Consider the following 19613-nt stretch of genomic DNA (forward strand, 5'->3'; position numbering starts at 1 on the left):
CCAGATTTACCTAGTGCCCACAATGTTCTGGTGCCCACTCTTAGGGTACCCTTCTGATATGGTGCTTCATAAATTAATTTTGTTGCTGTTGCTATAAGTGGTCACTAGATGTCACTAGATACCAATTTATGAATTTAAAAGTAATGCTGTTTATGCCTTGCAGTGAGCAAAGCGTTACATTAACTAAGTCATAATCCACACTGTCTTGTTCTTTGATTTTATAGTTTCCCAATTCAACATAACTATTCAAATAAATAAAACGTTTGAAACTGTAACACTAAATGTATAATTTAAAACAAAAGTTTTCTGATTGTGTTGGTAACAAATGAGTTCTCATAAAAACATCTATCATGGTAGCAGTGAGAGCAGAGTGAGTCAAAGCAGTAACAGGGAGGAGGAGCCTTTCAGATTGGACTAGAAGCATGTGAAAGAATCAGTTCTTACTGTCGGCAGGCTGAACGGCTACATACTGTAGGCCTATCGGACAAAAAAAAATACTTTTTTAGTTTTTGCCCAAAACTTTGTCAGACAATGCCACCTCGGGGTACACGGATATCACCAACAGTGGGTGAGTGGAACAGGTAAGTGAAAATCATTAGGCTTTTGCTTCTTTAGGAAACCACATCACTTGTCTATGAAATGCGGTTATTTTATAACTGTATGTATCACTGCCTGTAAAGGATGCATGTTTTAGCTGATATGCAGTAACTCATTGAGCTGGCACTCGCATGTTAGGGTAGGCCTATGATGACCATTAGAAAAACAGACAACCTTTTCCTGATAGGCTACTCATTATTTAAGACCCTTGTCACTTGGCAATGTGAGTTCTGGGTTGTACTTTAATGTCCATGGTTGTCCTATTCTTTGTGACTCACTGGTGGTGATTTCATCTGATGTTATTTTCTGTTTATTTGTCTGTTCTTCAGATTAAACGCATCACAGGATCATGGTAAGAACATGACGTGACACAACACTTTTACTTACTATTGCTACAAGAAATGTAGAAGAAATGATATCGCACAAGTTTCACAATGTCACTGCAACCAGTTTGGAGACAGACAGAACAGACTAATGTAGCTGGACATATTCATTATTTTCTTTAATAATTATGTATTTCTGCCTTTAATATTGGTTGCATATAATGTGGGTGCCTACATTGTAGCCTTTTCTACCCTAATTGCTTTGGATAAGGATGTCGGTCAGTATTTTTATCTCCGCCAGGCCAGAATGGCCGGAAGGCGGAGATTATGCTTTTGCCCTGGTCTGTCCGTCCATCTGTCTGTTAGTGAGTCTGTGAACAGTTAATCTGAGTTCCCAGAAGTTTTCGCCAGCTCTTGCATACAAACGGGAGGGGCGAGGAACTTCTGGGTCAGAACCCCTGTATTTGTGGGCGGGATGTAACTTACGCTCAGAATCTGAACGGACACGCCTCTTACCGGTCTTAGAGCTGTGCAACTCGTCTAAACAGTCCGACGAGAGGCAAACAGCAGTTACACAACAATGGCAGCCGCAATTTCTCAAGGAGAAATTGTTTACCGTCGCTCCTATTTACATGCAACACCCACTGCGTATGGATCCCGCCCCCTTTTCTTCATTGGCTATTGATTTGAATCAGAACGCAGTGGCCGCGCCCCTGCTGTCCAGGATCTAAGCCGAAGTCTCCCAGACTAGTGAACAGTTATCTCTGTCACCATTGCGCCGATCGCCGTGAAACTTTGCACACACACTCAGTAGTGCCACATTTTCATATCTGCCTCATGGTGGCGCTATAACAGACTGCTTCAGTTTTATCTACAACTGATAAGTTGTACAGACAGTACAGTTGGCTGCACACCATGGCTGACTCAGCCCTGGGTAGGCAACCAGGCCTGGTATTTGATTTGATTTATTTAATTGCTTGCAACCGTCAGACATACAGTACATACATATATACATATTGAGGTTAAAAGTCGATTGAGGATAGAAAACACAGTAAAGTAATTTCCACTGTGATCCCCTTACACAGAATCAATGTGGTCCCCTTACACACAATCACTGTGGTCCCCTTACACAGAATCACTGTGGTCCCCTTACACATAATCACTGTGGTCCCCTTACACAGAATCACTGTGGTCCCCTTACACATAATCGAAAAACAAAAACAGACTATTACACATGCACATACAGTAGATAGACATACGCGCTCAGAGGACTGCACTTTTTTAACTGTAATAGGTTAAATGTAAATTCAATTCAATTTCAATTCAATCTTTATTAGCGGATTCAGGTCCAAATACAGATACAAGGAATAAACATAAAAGAAACACCACAGGCAATAAAAATCAATAAAAGATATAAAAAATAATACATAACTTATCCCACAGGCAAAACATACAGGCTTTTTAGCCAGTGCACCCTTAGTCTGGATGCATACCGAGAACTGCTCATTATGGGACTTGAGAGAGCCACAATGATGCTGTTAGTGGATACATCCAGCCGTTTCATGAACTTGAACATTAAATGTCTTAGGAGTGCTTTAAAAGTCCTCACTCCAGCAGTGACAAACATCTGACTAGCACTGCCCCCTCTGGGTTTTTTAAGGAGTATTCTCATTGCATCATTATATGCAACTTGCAGCCTTTGCATACTAGATTTCTTATAAGACGACCACAGATGAGCAGTGTAAAGCGGTGTGCAATATGTCTTAAACAATGACACTTTCACATTAGTAGAACAGTGACTGAACTTACGAGCAATAGTGTTTGCTTGAGCATACAACTTTCGACACTGTCTGTAGATATCATCATCATCAGTCATTTGATCAGTAACAAAGTGACCAAGATATTTGATTTTATTCCAGACCTCAAGATTATTGTCTGACAATTTGAACACAGGAAAATTAAGACGCTTGTCCTCTTTAGTTCTACAGATTAGGACAGCGCTTTTGCTGGCATTGTATTTAATATCATGTTGCACACCATATGTAGAACATATGTCAAGGAGCTGTTGCAGACCAGCACTGCTGGGACTGAGGACCACCAGGTCATCTGCATACATCAGGTGGTTCACAATTGTTTCACCGACCATGCAACCAGTATTGCAGGCCCTCAGTTGAGAAGACAAGTCATCCATATATAAATTAAATAAAATTGGAGAGAGGATTCCCCCCTGTCTGACTCCATTGCTAACCCCAAATGGGGCTGATATACTCCCACCCCATTTGACACGCATGGTCTGGTGGGCGTACCAGTAGGCCAGAACCCGCACAATATATCCGGGTACACCTCTTTGCTTCATTTTTATAAAAAGCTTTCTGTGGTTGACCCGATCAAAAGCACGGGACGCATCAATAAAACACATGAGGACTGAAGAATTACAGCCTTTGTATTTGTTTACTATTTCCTTCAGTGCAAAAATACACAAGTCAGTGCCATGCTTTGCCTTGAAACCAAATTGATTATCAAAATAATTAATATAATCAGCAACTCTATCCAGTAGGATTCTCTCCATAACTTTAGAGAGGATGCTGGCTATGGCTATGGGTCTATAATTACCCAGGCTACTAACCTTACCTGCTTTGTCCTTAACAATTGGGACGAGCAATACTGAAAGCATTGAGTCAGGTAGAATGCCATGTATCATAAAACCAGTAAAACTCATAGATAAAAGAGGAGCTAGCCTTAGACTAGCATTTTTCAGGTGTTCTGCAGAAATCTGGTCCATGCCACATGATTTGTTGTCAGTCAATTTGTGCATGGCTTCATACACCTCATGAGTTTTTATTCCCATGGCATCATAGTTCATATCTGACTCATCTACAAACAACTCACTCTTAATACAATTAAATAAGGAGCTATAATGCTGTCGCCATAACGCCACAATGTTATCATCACCAGATATTCCTTCAACCGTACATGGTAACGAAGCTTTGCTATTAGTAAGAGCTCTCACCTCTTTCCAAAAATCATTAGCATTACTGCTCAATAGCTTGCTGGCCATCGAGTCAGCCCTCATGGCTTGCTCATTTTTACAAATAAATCGGACCGCATACTTATATCTAGCATTAGCTAATTTTTTGTGCTCAAGCTCAGGCCCCTGTCTAGGCCTTCCAGCTATAGCCCACAATTTAAAGGCATCTCTAGCATCAGCATGGTACGTTGCTACATGCTCGTTCCAGCCTGGTCTGATATGAGATTTGCTCTTACGTTTATAGTGGGGCTCGCCACCTTCAACCAAGGCAGCCACTATGTCATCATAAAAGGAGCAGAGGGCAAGTTTATGTTGAACACTCTTGCAATTAGCATCCTTGCACATAATAGCACCCAAAGGCAGATAAATATTATTTAAAAGTTTGTCAGTGGTCAAATAGTACATATCTAACTCCTCCTTAGACAGCTTTGACCAGTCCAGTTTAGCATTATACTCATTGCTGTCTTTTTTAACTGTTGATGGTAGAGTCTCAACATTTATTTTGAAGAGGTATGTGGTCAGTTGTAGCTAACCCATACCATATGCTCATGTCCATTATAGCTGCATGCCCATCAGCTGTACTAATACAGTGGTCTAGCCAGGATGTAGTGTGCCAGGCTTCACTTATATACGTGTAACTGTCTGTGGGCAAGAGCCCTTTGGTTGACAGAATAAAATTATTATCTTCACAGAAGTGGATCAGATGTTTACCAAACAATGAGTTACTGTCAGTAATATCAGCATTCAAATCCCCAATAACATATACACTGCATGATAAATTATCTTGAATAAAAGCATTAATAAAAGCAAGTTTATTAAGATATTCGTGTTCATTTTGACGGGACTCATATGGAGTATACACATTTAAAACAATGAAGTCATTATCATTATGCGTATATTGAACCCCCACACACCAATCTACTTCAAGTCTAATAGGCTTTATCACCGCATCAAGCTTCTTGTCCCAGAGAATAGCCACTCCCCCCGGTATTCTCCCTCTGACTATAGCCATACTAAAATCTGTGGTCGATTGTCCCACTCCATGAAATTTAGGATTAAAAGCGTTCAGTTTATCCAAGTCCTGCTTAGCTAAAAACGTCTCTTGTAGGCATAAAATGTCACAATCCTCCAGTAGTTTGTCAACAACAGTTCGCCGAGCATGATCCCCTGCGCTCTGTCCCAAGCGCAGGCCACGACAGTTGTAGGACAAAACTCGAATGGCCATTAGCGTGCTGTATTGTCTCCATTTGTGAAGTTGACTGTTTCCCTCAATAATATCTTCAGCCTTACAGTTATCTCTATCTTGATACAGGAAAACTCTTCAATGTCTTTGTTGTTGTGACTGGAGAGACTGGTGGTGCCCATGAAACCTTCGTTAGACAACTTGAACATAAAGGACAGACTCAGCAGACATCTGTGGAAGAAAGTGACTACATCCTGGCTTTCTGCCCAAGCCCCTCACGAACTGGAACTGATGTCCAGGAGGCAATGGGAAAGATTCCAAGTGAGAAATCCTCTTATAAGAGTTGTTGGATTAAATGATGTGTAAATCATCCATCCAGAATAATTAATGTATTTATTCTCTCTCTCTTGAAAGGTGGTAAACCAGTGATTCTGGTGGTGATGCATCACAAACATGATGTTGACGCTCGTCTAGATGACAGCAGTAGACATGTGAGCAGAGAAGATGTCATCCTCACTGTCGACACTCTGTTCTGGGAAGGTGAATTCCTGACCTGCAGTCACAATAAGAAAGCCTTCAGTAAAGTCCTGGAGACTGTTGGTCATTCTTCGGTAATGGATGAATTTACACAATGATGCTTATTGTGATATATATATATATATATATATATATATATATATATATATATATATATATATATATATATGTGTATGTGTATGTATTTGTTTATATTTTATATTTGTTTTAATAGATTTTTTAAATACAAGTACATTTTCTGTTTTCAGTTTGGACACTGATAATTAAGAAAGTATGGCTTTAAAGTTTTGACTAGTTTCTGATACAGTGTTATGACCACAGAGCTCTTTAATTAATTAGCTGAGAAAATACAGCTGTACACTCATACAGCATAACACATCTATGATCAATTATAGTCACTTCCATTTCATGTATTTATTGCAACAAACACCAATCAGTGAAACAAAACATACAGATACAGTAGCTGTGCTGTGAACAGTTTAAGCTAACAAGAACAAAGTATCATGACATTGTATGACTTTCTTTTTATTTCTCTTTTTTCCCCTCCTTTTTTCTATGGAACCTTCACTGACCCTCCAGGACCCAAAGAAGATAAAGGTACGATAATGGAATCAATAAACAATTGATCAAACCTGCTGCAGTGGTTCTCAAAGTGGGGTCCAGGGATGTATCTAGGTATCTATGTATCTAAGTTCAATCTGATTTTGATACCATATTAACCCATTTAGCTGGGGACCCCCTGGAACCCCTTCCCCCACTTGAGAACCACTGGTTTAATCAACACATTTAACTTTGTCTTGTCAGATAATAATAATTTCATACCCCCCCCCCCCTCATTTCATACACATAATTGACTATCTTCATCATGACCTTCAACCATAATTAAATGTTTATTTGCTTTCTTTTCTTTTCTCTCCCTTTTTACTTTTTATTTTATTTTTGTTACAGCGTTATGTTCTTTTAGGGTTTGGTGTCATATGTATTATTGCTTCTATTGTGTACTTGATTGGGACGGCGTATGAGTGGTGGTAGGTTTAACCACTCAGACCACATCCTAACCCCCCAGTTCACCCCCAAAACCACCAACCACTACATCCCAGACCACCCCTGTGTGGACCACAATGGAAACAAGACTTATTTTTTTCTTCATCTTATTTTCTCCTTTTTCCCCCATCCTACTTGACATTTTAAAGTTTGATGTACCAATGTTGTTATTGTTATATTGTAATGTGGTAGACCTAACAATCTTGTAGCTTAATGACAGTTATCACTGTAAATAAACCTACCCCCATTCTTTGAGACACATACTGGTATTTCGGGGTGTGGCCGAAGCCGCCATTACTTTTTTGGGTGAAACAGAACAGCTTTCACCATTGGCATTGCACTACGGAACTTACATGTTGTTTAATTTTGTTTCATATTCTAAACGTTCTGCGCTTCTGCCAATAATCATATTCTATGAGACACCAACAAACAAAGGCATCATGTGACTTTGATCCCCTTCCCCTATTCGCTCATAATAGGACATGACGTATGGAGGCAGAAGAATACTAACCCTGATTAATGGGAGCACTCATCCAATGTCATTTTGACTATACACATCATAGCACCACAAAGGCATTAAAAGTCAGGTTGCTACTAGGCCTCACACCTAGAACTCTTTTAAGCCCTGCTCATTATGCTAGGGTGGGATGGCCAATGGGCCTGGTCCCAGAAAGACCTTGTGTGGAAACATTTTGTTAAAATATCAGTATTGGTCCCTGGACTCTTATGTCTAAACCTCATGTACATACTGTATGAAGTGATATGCTATGTGTAAATATGTAATTTTATATGCCTTTGTTTTGTATTCTTTCTTTTCCCCCTTGCTCCCCCTTGCTGTCTCAGCAGTACACTGTAAACCCCATCACTCAAATAGCCCATAATAGTCACAAATAAAGGGCTATTAACTCATCCACTGCCAGACTTATTGCTGGCCGCGTTTGCCCACTGCCAGAGATTTTTCATTGGAAAAAAAAAAGTACTCAGGAGCTGATACAGAATTTTTAAGTTTTAAGTTAACAAGGAAGTGGATGGGAGTCTTTTCCTTCGAAAAATCATATCTCCTTGGTCTTTGGGTCCAAAAAAAAAAAAAATTGAAAAAAAATTAATTACGTTTTTTACGTCTGTGGCAGGATTGGTAAACGGGAATAATTACGTTTATTACGTCAGTGGCAGTGGATGAGTTAAGGTAGTTTTTTTTTCGTGAAGGTTAAAGTACTATATTGTGAAAGTAATCATTGCTACAGAGTGTTTGTTCGGTCACAGGGGTCTCTCCAGCTCTTTAGTGAACAGAATATAGTACATTTTAAGGTAGGTGACGCAATTTAAGCCAATCAGGAGAGAGCACTGAAAATGCATTTTCTGTTTAATACAGAGCTGGAGAGACATGGAGACTCCTTTTACTGAACAAACACTCTATAGCAATGATTACTATCAGAATATAGAGCTATTTAACATGGTTACTGAACAAACACTCTATAGCAATGAGTACTATCAGAATATAGAGCTATATTTAACACTTATTTTAACCAAAGTAAATCACTTACCCTACCTTTAACTATTATTATTCAGTGTAACATTTCTATTTAATTTCAAATGCATTTAGTAATACTAATATTAACTTTGTGAACTAGATTACAAACACAATGGACGTAAAAACACTATAAGTAATAAATACATTGGACTAATATATCTGTATTGGGACATTGACCTGTGGGCTGTTTAAGTGAAGGTGGCATGTGGCCGACCGGGCAGACAGTTGCCAATGTATGCTGTATATCATACTGGTTCCCAAACAGTGGGTCACGAACATTTTTTTATGGGTAGCAAATAAATGTCCCCCTTTTTTTGTTTCCTACATTTAACTTTTTTTATGTATATTATTTCAAAAGATTTCAAAACATTTTTAAACAAAATAAATCACAACTCGTCATCAACTGAAAACAATTCCAACAGTTTTTTGAAAAGTATCTCTTAAATAAGATTTAAAGAAAATCTGATAATTTCCATAAATACAAATAAAACGTTTAAGAATTAGTGATCCACAGGCTTGTAGATCTGCTATTTTCACTAATTTGGGTCTCGGGCACATGTCTAATTTCTTTTTTGGGTATCAAGCTAAACAGTTTAGGAACCACTGCTGTATATATCATGCACTTAATGTGTTTCTTTTCTATTATACTCTAATTATGTTACCTGTCTTTAACTGCACAATGATGAGCATGTACAATAAATAATGTCACCCACCCTACTTAATGTGATGTGACAATAAAGATTGATTTAATTCTCCTGCTGGACACAGCTGCTGGTTTGAGGTTCCTGGAGCGGACACTAGACCACAACTCACTCTAAAATGGTGCTTTATGTTAAATGATCTGCCTTTAAATAAATGCAACTCCACAATGAATATAGTGAATAAGATCATATGCAAGTGATAACCGATGACGAGCCGGTCATTGTTGAGGAATACACTCCCGAACAGTGGTGTAATTAAGTACAATTTTGAGGTATTTTTACTTTACTGGAGTATATCAATTTCAGTACTTGTACTTTTACTCCACTACATATCAGAGGCAAATATTGTACTTTTACTCCACTACAATTATTAGAAAACATTGTTACTTTGCAATTGTCAATTATGATATCATAAAACATACATTAACTAATTTAGCCCTATTTTATACATAGGCTATTTGAAAGAGCGTGAGCTTGTAGATCTGCTATTTTCAAACATTTTAGTACTTTTGCTTTTAGTACTTTAAGTACATTTTGATACCAATAGTTTTGTACTTTTACTCAAGTACATTTTTTATTCCGGATGTTTACTTGTAACGGAGTATTTCTACATTGCAGTATTGATATTGATAATATGTGAGTACTTTTTCCACCACTGCCCCCGACAGGGTGATTAAACCCAGACGCAGAGCGGAGAAACCTACAAGTAGTTTCAGTGTTGTGATGTTTGTGTACGTGGTTCAAACAGCAGCCACAGATATAAAGATATGTAATCATGGCCCAGTTTAACAGACACACAACACATGCCAAAAGAACACAAACACACAGGTTGGAACAAGTCATTTGTGGCAATAGGAGAGGAATGCACGGCGGTTGGCAGATGAACTGAGATACACCTGGAGTCACCCAGAGGCAGAGCGTGAGAGAAGCTGTGTGCACAATAATGTAATAGAGAGAAGTCTGTTAACCCTGATAATAAATACATTAATGCTGAAACGAAATGTGATGAGCACAAGGGATGAACAAAACGTTTACATGAGACACTTGTTTCCATTGCACAAGATAAACACTTCCCGTGTGTGTTGTACCGTCATCGTCATGTACCCAACATCAGAACTAAACGTGGAGACGCGTTGAGTTTTTGCACCAACACAACAACGCCGTCGCTATCGCCACATATCTGGAACAAACTCAGAAAACTATACGTCAGCTACAACTATCAGTTATTTTAAACCAGTGGTTCTGAAACATTTTCATGTCAAGGACCCCCAACCTATATTTGGCCAGGTAATGGGCCATCAGATTAATGATGGACTCCCATCTAAACATATTTTGTTCCCAGGGACCCCATTAACGTCTTTATCTAAAAAAATATCTTTAAAAACTATTCAGGAAATAGCAGATCTACACACTCACAATGTGACACAGATCGGCTATTTTCAAATGGCTGTTGTATAAAATAGGTTTGTTAACAGATTTTGATGCCATATTAACTAATTTGAATGGGGCCCCCCTGGAACCCCCTCAAGGGCCCCTGGGGGTCCCCAGACAGCCCTTTTAGTACCACTGTAAAAAAAAAAAAAGAAAGAGAAAAAAGAATTTTGCCTATCATTGCAATATATATATTTTTTCATTGGTATTCTCTACTACTCTCTCCTTTTCCGGTTTTATTTTTACTTACTTTTCTTTTATTACATTCAAAATGTCCATTCATACGTGTGTTTATTTTACTGTCTTGATGTCTTAACTGATGTCTGCTGCTTAATGTCTTAACACATTTAGAATTGCCTACATGGTGCTTCATTCATTCATCTTTAATTGCTGCCGTTGCTGGTCACTAGATGACACTAGATACCAATTTATGAATAATACGTGCATTTCATTGAGTAAGGCATAAACAATACATTCCCTATAAGTCATGAGGCACATTGTTTTGTTGTTTGACTTAAAAGTTTTCCAATATCACTAATTAGACTTTGCAGGCTACACAAAACATCCTGGTTTGAGTGAATTGTTCATTCAATCTCGTTTGTGTAGCCGACTGTCTGTCTTGTCAACCCCCTCTTTTTTCATGATTAATGTCACATGATACAAAAAATACCGTTGAACAAAACACAGGCATAAAAGTCAACAACATTTTGCATAGTACAAAACTATACATAGCCTAGATCTATGTTGGGGGTTTACAAAATGTATTGTTTTCAATAAAACCTTTAAAACTAAATTAATAGTTGAACTTAAAGACATTCTATCAACCCTAAATAATTCAACAGTCTAATTTTCAATAAACACACACTTTCAACATTGTCTTTAAATCTTGAAAGCATCTGGTTTACAAGATAAATCAAATGTATAATTTTAAACAAATGTTTTCTGGTTTTGTTGGTAACAAATTCCAAACTGACTTCCAGTATATCATGGTGGCAGTGAGAGCAGAGTGAGTCAGAGCAGTAACAGGGAGTGGCCTTGCAGATATAGAAGCCTAATGAAAGAATCAGTTCTTACATTCGACAGGCTGAAGTGATATACATAGGCCTAACAGGCACAAAAGATATTCCGTCAAAAATATAGTTTCATCATTTTTGGTCCAAAACTTTGTCAGACAATGAAGGGTTGCGGTAAACGGACAGTGGCACCAACAACAATGATTGAGATGAACGGGTGAGTGAAAATCCTTTGGCTTTTGCAAGTCGACTTCTCATTTGAAAGCATAGGAAACTACATCACTTGCCTTTGAAATGCTGTTATGTTATATATCACTGCCAGTAATGGATGGATCTTTTTTTAGCCGACCATGCAACTCACTGAGCTGGCACTCTGACAGAATGTAATGACATGTTAAGACACTGCTAGGGTAGGCCTATGATGAGCAAACCTTTTTCTGACACTCATTTAAGACCCTTGTCAGGTGATAATGTGGGATGTACTTTGATTTCCATGGTTGTCCTATGTTTAGTCACTGGCTTTGCTGGTGGTCATTTCATATGATGTGATTTTCTGTGATTTTTTTTTATCTGTTCCTCAGAAACACATCACTGCAAAATACAACACAACTTAATGGTAAGATTATATGCCACAACACTTTTACTTTTATTGCTATAAGAAATGTAGAAGAAATGATCTAGCACAAGACTCACAATGTTGCAACACTTTGGAGACAGACAGAACAGATTAATGTAGCTACTAGTCATAACTATTAACTATTGTTTGCCTTTAATATTGTTTGCATGTAATGTGGGTGTCTACAATGTAGCCTTATCCTGCAAATTGCTTTGGCTAAGTCTTTTTTATCTCTGTAATGCCATAGCGGCCGGAAGGTAGAGATTGTGTTTTTTCCCCTGTCGGTCCGTCCATCTGTCTTTATGTGAGTCTGTGAACAGCTAGCCTCGATCTCCAGGCTTTTATTTTCCTTCGCTCCAAATGTTGTGACGTCAGGGCTCTCAATGCTGCACATTAGGGAGGAGGAGGGGCGCGGGGGCGGGAGCACAGATCGGTAAACAAATGGGATCCGGCGGATTCTCTCTCCGGAGATTTTGAACCCGCCCCTCTAGACAAGATATCAGACGCGCTAGGGCAGCCTAGTGAACAGCTAATCTCTGGCAAAAGGGACAAGGACTGACAGATACAGAGATCTCTATATGGGCATATCAGCATGCCCATATATGGCCATATACTGATGACACCAGGGATCTCTATGGACATACAAGGGACAAGGAATGACAGATACAGGGATCTCCATATATGGGCATATCAGTCAGAGATATCCGTATATGGGCATAAAAGGGACAAGGACTGACATATACAGAGATCTATATATGGGCATATCAGCATGCCCATATATGGGCATAGACTGATCAGGGATCTCCATATATGGGCATACAATGGACAAGGACTGACAGATTCAGAGATATCCATGTATGGGTATAAAGGGACAATGATTAACTGATACAAATATCTCCATATGGGCATATCAGTCAGGTTGGCGGTGTGACGTAGGTGTCGATCCGAACCTCTAGGATATACATCATATACAACGACACCTCAGCCATCAGCACCCCAAGAGTAGAATATTATGTGTGTATTTGTCTCTATTCTATACATTTCCCAAACACTGCTTTAATTTTTGGGTCAGTTGTTTGTACAGTTGACCACAATAAGGTCTCCAGCCTTACAGTTATTTCTGTCTTGATACCAGGGAAGCTCTTCAAATTCTTTGTTGTTGTGACTGGAGAGACCCGTGGGGCCCATGAAGAATTCATTAGAAAACTTAAAAACAGACGACAGATTAAGGTGAATTCTGTAGAAGAAAGTGACTACATCCTGGCTTTCTGCCCAAGCCCCTCACGAACTGGAACTGATGTCCAGGAGGCAATGAGAAAGATTCCAAGTAAGAAATCCACTTACAGTAAGAGTTGTTGGATTAATTGATGTATATAAATCATCCATCCAGATTGATTAATTTACTGATTTTCTCTCTCTTGAAAGGTGATAAACCAGTGATTCTGGTGGTGATGCATCACAGACATGATGTTGAAGCTCCTCTAGGTGACAGCAGTAGACATGTGAGCAGAGAAGATGTCATCCTCACTGTCGACACTCTGTTCTGGGAAGGTGAATTCCTGGACTGCAGCCACAATAAGACAGCCTTCAATAAAGTGCAACGGGCTGTTGGACCTTGTTCGGTAATGTTTAATATTCACATACTATCTATTATTTTCTTCTTATTGAATTGAGTCCTCCATTACATGGAGGTCTGAGTACAGGGTCAGGTGAAGAACGATGCTCCTTGGAGTTTGTTAGGGATTCAGTGTCTTGTTTAAAGACCTATCGGCAGGCCTGATGATAGCCCTGGAAATGGCTGATATTCCAAACATTCCATACAATGTATTCCATAACACATGTCGTCATAGAACACTCAAACCATTGCTGGAAATATGGTTAATTATTAAGTAAAGGGACAGGTCCATACGTTCCCACTAACTCTTGTTAGAGAGTTAGAGGCACCCACATTACATGCAAACAATATTAAAGGCAAACAATTGTTAATAGTACTAACTCTTGTTAGAGAGTTAGTACACTTTATGCAGCTAGAGAAATGTAAGCATAAGTTCCCTAACCCAGGTTCAATAACAATTGGCTGCCCTTTTCAGAATAAATCAAAATAGCAAACAATATTCCTGAAATACCTCTAGGTCACTCCTTGTGAGTTTGCACTAAACTTGACCTATTTAAAGGACAACTTCACCCATTTTCAACCTATCTTCATATAATTGAGTTAAAGCCACCTGTAGACTGTGCTTTTTTTAGAGCGGTTTTGAAGGAGAGTAAGGAGTCACACTGTTTTATGCCTGTTGGTATACAGGCATAGTAGCAACCTGACCAGTTTGTTTTGAGAGGTCTGCAGTTTAGTTTTTAATGCTTTTGAGGTGCTAAAGTACCACAAGGTGCATGCGTAGTACCATAGTCCTGCAGTTTCTATTTGCTTGGATTCCCAATCAATGATGTCACTGTTAGGCAGGTTTGTGTGTCCACAGCCGTCCTCTGAGTAAACACAAATGGTACCATATTATACAGAGCTGCCAAGTCTCACCCTTTGAGAGTGAGAGTCACACAATTTAACGTAAGTAAGTAAGTAAGTAAGTAAGTAACGTAAGTAAATTTAACGTAAGTTAAATTGCGTGAATTATAAGTGTACTCCTATAGTTAAAGAAGCTCTTTCTGCTATAAACATGCATCCATGCGTTTTTTGTACCGAATTAACCAAATTAAAGTAACAAAAACCTGAAGTAAAAGGGGAAAAACGCAAAAAGACGCAACTCTGTCATCCTCAAACGCAAACACTCTGGCCACGCATGTGTGGCACTGTTAGCCCTGTTATTACGAGCATAAGTGAGGACCACTTGAAGTATGAAGATAGGTTGAAAATGGGTGAAGTCGTCCTTTAATGCACATAATATACTCGTATTTGACTGTTACATCATGACCTTTGACCATAATTAAATGTTTATATTTCCTTTCTTTTCTCTCCCTTTTTACTTTTTTCTTTTTCTTTTAGATACAGTGTTTTAAAATGTGCTTTGTGTTTTGCGTTATATTTGTTTTCATTCTTATTGTTTGTATCGCTATGTTATGCACACTATATATTACCCCACCCACTCCACCACCCTCACCTACCAACTCCACCGTCTCACCTACCAACTTCACCGTCTCACCTACCAACTTCACCGTCTCACCTACCAACTTCACCGTCTCACCTACCAACTCCACCGTCTCACCTACCAACTTCACCGTCTCACCTACCAACTCCACCGTCTCACCTACCAACTTCACCTTCTCACCTACCAACTCCACCGTCTCACCTACCAACTCCACCGTCTCACCTACCAACTTCACCGTCTCACCTACCAACTCCACCGTCTCACCTGCCAACTCCACCGTCTCACCTTCCAACTTCACCGTCTCACCTACCAACTCCACCGTCTCACCTACCAACTTCACCGTCTCACCTACCAACTCCACCGTCTCACCTACCAACTTCACCGTCTCACCTACCAACTCCACCGTCTCACCTACCAACTCCACCGTCTCACCTACCAACTCCACCGTCTCACCTACCAACTCCACCGTCTCACCTTCCAACTTCACCGTCTCACCTACCAACTCCACCGTCTCACCTACCAACTTCACTGTCTCACCTACCAACTCCACCGTCTCACCTACCAACTTCACCGTCTCACCTATCAACATCACTGTCTCACCTACCAACTTCACCGTCTCACCTACCAACTTCACCGTCTCACCTATCAACATCACTGTCTCACCTACCAACATCACTGTCTCACCTACCAACTTAGACAAACCGGAGAGGGCGTGAGAGTAGTGCTTTTTTGCCCATCCCATCCCATCCCACCCCCCCCCCCCCCACCCCAATTCTTGCAAGGAGGGAAACAGGCCGCATGCGCATGCTGCGACCGGCAGCGAGAGATATGTTTAATGTATGTAATATGTTGTACCACCTCTTGCTGTAAACCTATTTGCAGGGGTGCACATAGCTTTTTTGGTCTAGTACTCAGAAGAGCACCTGGAGATGTTAGTTGGTGCTCGTCAAACAAAAGGTCTGGTCTGTTTTGTCAACGGGGGGGGGGGGGGGGGTAAAAAGCCTGGTCCGTTTTGTCAACGGGGGGGGGGGGGGGGGGGATAAAAGGTCAGGTCTGTTTTGTGAAGGGGGGGAGACAGATTGGGACGTTCACAGCATATTTTGCACCATCACGGTGCGTTCATCATCGGTGACGAGTGCATGTAACACAGCCAGCAGTGTGCTGCATGCGAGTCGCGCGACTGACTGTGTCAGGATTCGAGACCACACTCAGATAAATCATGTGCAGCATGCGTCCCCTCCGCCTAATGGCTGTGTATGGGGCCGACTCGTGCTTTAGTGTGATTGTGTGAGTGCGGCTTCAGAAAGTAAATTCCTGTCCCAGCAGTCCCAGCTGTTGGTGCGCGAAAGCGTTTCCCTTCCCCTCGCGCAGCATGCATTTTGACGACGCATGCGCACCTGCGCACCAGTTATGTGCAGTTAAAGTGCTCTCTCTCTCTCTCTCTCTCTCTCTCTCTCTCTCTCTCTCTCTCTCTCTCTCTCTATGAAACAAACAAGTCAACCAGTGCGCAATGCAATTCAGTAGCAGTGTTGCCATGTCCTCTAATTATAAGCGATGTTGGGCTTGTTTTTCTGTAAAGTTGAATCAAAATCTCAAACAAATCTTTATGTACATGTAGACCTACTCTATAGGCCTACAGTAGGTGACAAAGGAATTATATCCCCTCATACCTGCAACCCTATACAAAAATAAAAACCTGGCTGCAACAGAGAAGGAGTGCACGTGTTCACTTTCCTGGTCCATGCTGCTGATTCAAGCATACTGTAATAACTGCTGTAGCACGGATCTCGCTCCTCCTGCCTCGGGTAGTGATCGCAACCCCGTTCATACTGTAAGATCTTCAGTCGGCGAGAGAGCCAAATATCAAACATGATAGAAATCTAGAAACGCTTGGGAAGGTCTCACCGATCGCTTTCATCGCGGGTGGATCTTCTCGCAGTACCTTTGCACACAGCGAGCAACACCCCGGCGAGCAACGCCCGATCTTGCGTCAGGTCGGGGGTTTTGTCGGCGAGCATCAAAAAAGGTCCCCGACAGCCAAATCGGATCAAATATCTTGCAGTGTGTAGTAGCCCTAAGTGCTCTCGATGAGGCTCCTCACTGGTCAGTAGGATACAACAGAAGTGATAACACACAAATGGGTTTGGGGAGGTATCAATTGGCATAACAACTACATTGAGGTGAAAAAGGGGTAAAAATAAAAACACCTACAGTACTCCACCACCACAACTCCCCCCATAGCCACTACCCCAAAACACAACTCACACTCTCCATAACCCCCACCCCAACACCCCACCATAACGCTCTCACTCAATTATCCAAGATTGAGCTGCATGGCTTTGTTTATTACCCAAAATATATGAATGGTTTAGAGAAGCTGTCAACGATGGACTTCCACTGTTTGTATTCCTCCTCTCCATCTACTGTATGAGCTTCTATAACTGCATCATGAAGATCATCCTGAAGAGCAGCACCACCGTACATCATCTCTGACCACAAAGCAGTACAGAGGGTGGTGCTGAAAGCGCAGTGCATCATAGGAGGTGAACTTCTCTGCTTCCAGGAAACACATGAGAGACGATGTGAGGCTACGGCTGAAAATATCATCAGGGACATTCAACACCCCAGCCATAGTCTGTTCACACGGCTTCTGTGACCATGGTCAGGCAAACAATACGGGAGCATGAGGAGCAAGAACACCAGACTTCTGTTTTTATCTAGCAACACTCAGACTTCTGAATAAGAGCCATAAGCCGCTGCTCAAGCTGAACGCCACTGTGCTTTACATTGATGCTTGTGTACAGGTGAGCCGGTGGAAATTTAGATTCCTTTGTGTTTTTGGTTTATTATGTCATTTTGTGTTGTATTTTCCATTGTTATGTTTTTGAGTGAGATTATTGTTTTCCTGAGTGATTATTGCTTTGATTAATTATTTCTGAGTGTTGTTTGAGTTGCATGTATTTATTCTATTTTCTTTTCACTGACCTGCACTAACCAAGGCTGGGTGATTAAGGACCTTCACCTGGGTTTGGGGCGTGGCAGCCTAATTAAGAGGCCTATAAAGTAGAGACAGAAAAAAGTGAGAGGAGAAGAGTGCTGATAGAGAAGGAGCTGGGAGAGAGGCGAAGGAGCCCAAACGCTGCGGCCTGGCTGGGGTTCGGGTGGGCAGGGGCACCCCGGGGGGGAGCCACGACCCCTATACTACTATGTGGCCGGCGGTGTGTGTGCCCTGTCTGCCTGCTGGAGGACCTCGCCCGTGGGAGGGCGGCTGAGGATGGCCAGGTCGCAGTTGTGACGGTGAGGTGGCTAGAGAGATGCTCCAAGATGGACGAGAAAGACAGGAGACCACCACTAGAGATGGGTGCGTGAACAGCCAGAACCCAGGAACAGGGACCAATATAGGAAAGTGACCACACAGCAGGACCACATTGTGCCCTTTGGAGGACCACTGAGAAGGATGATGCAACCACAAGTATTCACGTGAAATCACCGCAGTGGCAGAGCACAATGCTCTGCCAGGCCGGGAAGTCCCAGTTCGACAACAATACATGTGGTCTTCAGAACGTGTGATACTAGATAGGAAATTTCCTTGTCCTCCACAGGGACCTTGATCGGAGCCGGTGTGAGAGATGACGCCGCCGTCCAACACTGCTGCCCCCCCCCACCCCCCTCTTCCTCCAACTGGCTGGTTTTATTTCATGCTTTTTATTTTAGTAAGTGGGCCCTTTTTAGGTGAACTAGGTTGGCATTTTTTATTGTTAGGGCAGATAGAAGCCCATGTATTGTTTTTAATTCAATAAACTGGAAATGTTCATCTTTTAACTTTTGCCTCTGTTTTAAGTCATTTGCCTTTTTAATCCAAAGTTGCCATACAAACCTGTGTTGCTCAATTTTAATGGTGAGGACCAGACCTCCCAAAGGTGGCGTAGTCGGTAAATTGATTGATTTTAAGCTTAAGGACCCTGCACTTTACAATTTATTATTAAGATATGTTATTGTTTAAATTATAAGTGTTACAAGTAAGTTGGGTGTTTTTAATCAGTGCCACATACAAATATATTTATGACTCTTAAATTAGTTATACTGTATATCAGGGGTGGGAAACTTTGACGATTGAGGGCCACACAATTTCCACCCTCACTCAAGGGGGCCACATTTCGTGTCTGCACTCTCACCAGTAGTACAGTATGTACACCCCATCACTGAAATGGCCTATTATGCACAAATAAAGGGATATTAGCCAATATTATTCAGTGTAACATTTGTATTTAATTTCAATTGCGTTAATACTAACGTTAACTTATGATCTTGGAAATACAATTGAATTGGAATTACAACTGAAATACAGGCCTACAATATAGTTTAATACACTGGGTGGTGGTAAATAAAATGGGTGAACTTGCATGTTTGAAATTGAACAGCTGAAACCAATACTATATCTGTATTCGGCTATTGACCCATGGGCCACATTATACAGTGTATATATATTTATATACTGGGAAGCTGTGCTG

General features: G+C 40.8%; 1 protein-coding gene across 1 annotated transcript in view; it reads left to right on the forward strand.

The window, feature by feature from the left end:
- Positions 1-458: 458 nt before the first annotated feature.
- The window catches only part of LOC311055081 (uncharacterized protein), a 30586-nt gene continuing 11431 nt past the window's right edge, over positions 459-19613 (forward strand). Inside the window, exons 1-4 of the mRNA XM_084071174.1 lie at positions 459-581; positions 927-949; positions 5261-5452; positions 13430-13555. Of these exons, the coding sequence (XP_083927300.1) occupies positions 532-581; positions 927-949; positions 5261-5452; positions 13430-13555 (391 nt within the window). The 5' untranslated portion in view covers positions 459-531. The remainder of the gene's footprint in view (positions 582-926; positions 950-5260; positions 5453-13429; positions 13556-19613) is intronic.

Source organism: Gymnoscopelus microlampas, assembly GCF_963454915.1.
Source record: "Gymnoscopelus microlampas genome assembly, chromosome: 11".
Taxonomy (NCBI): Eukaryota; Metazoa; Chordata; class Actinopteri; order Myctophiformes; family Myctophidae; genus Gymnoscopelus; species Gymnoscopelus microlampas.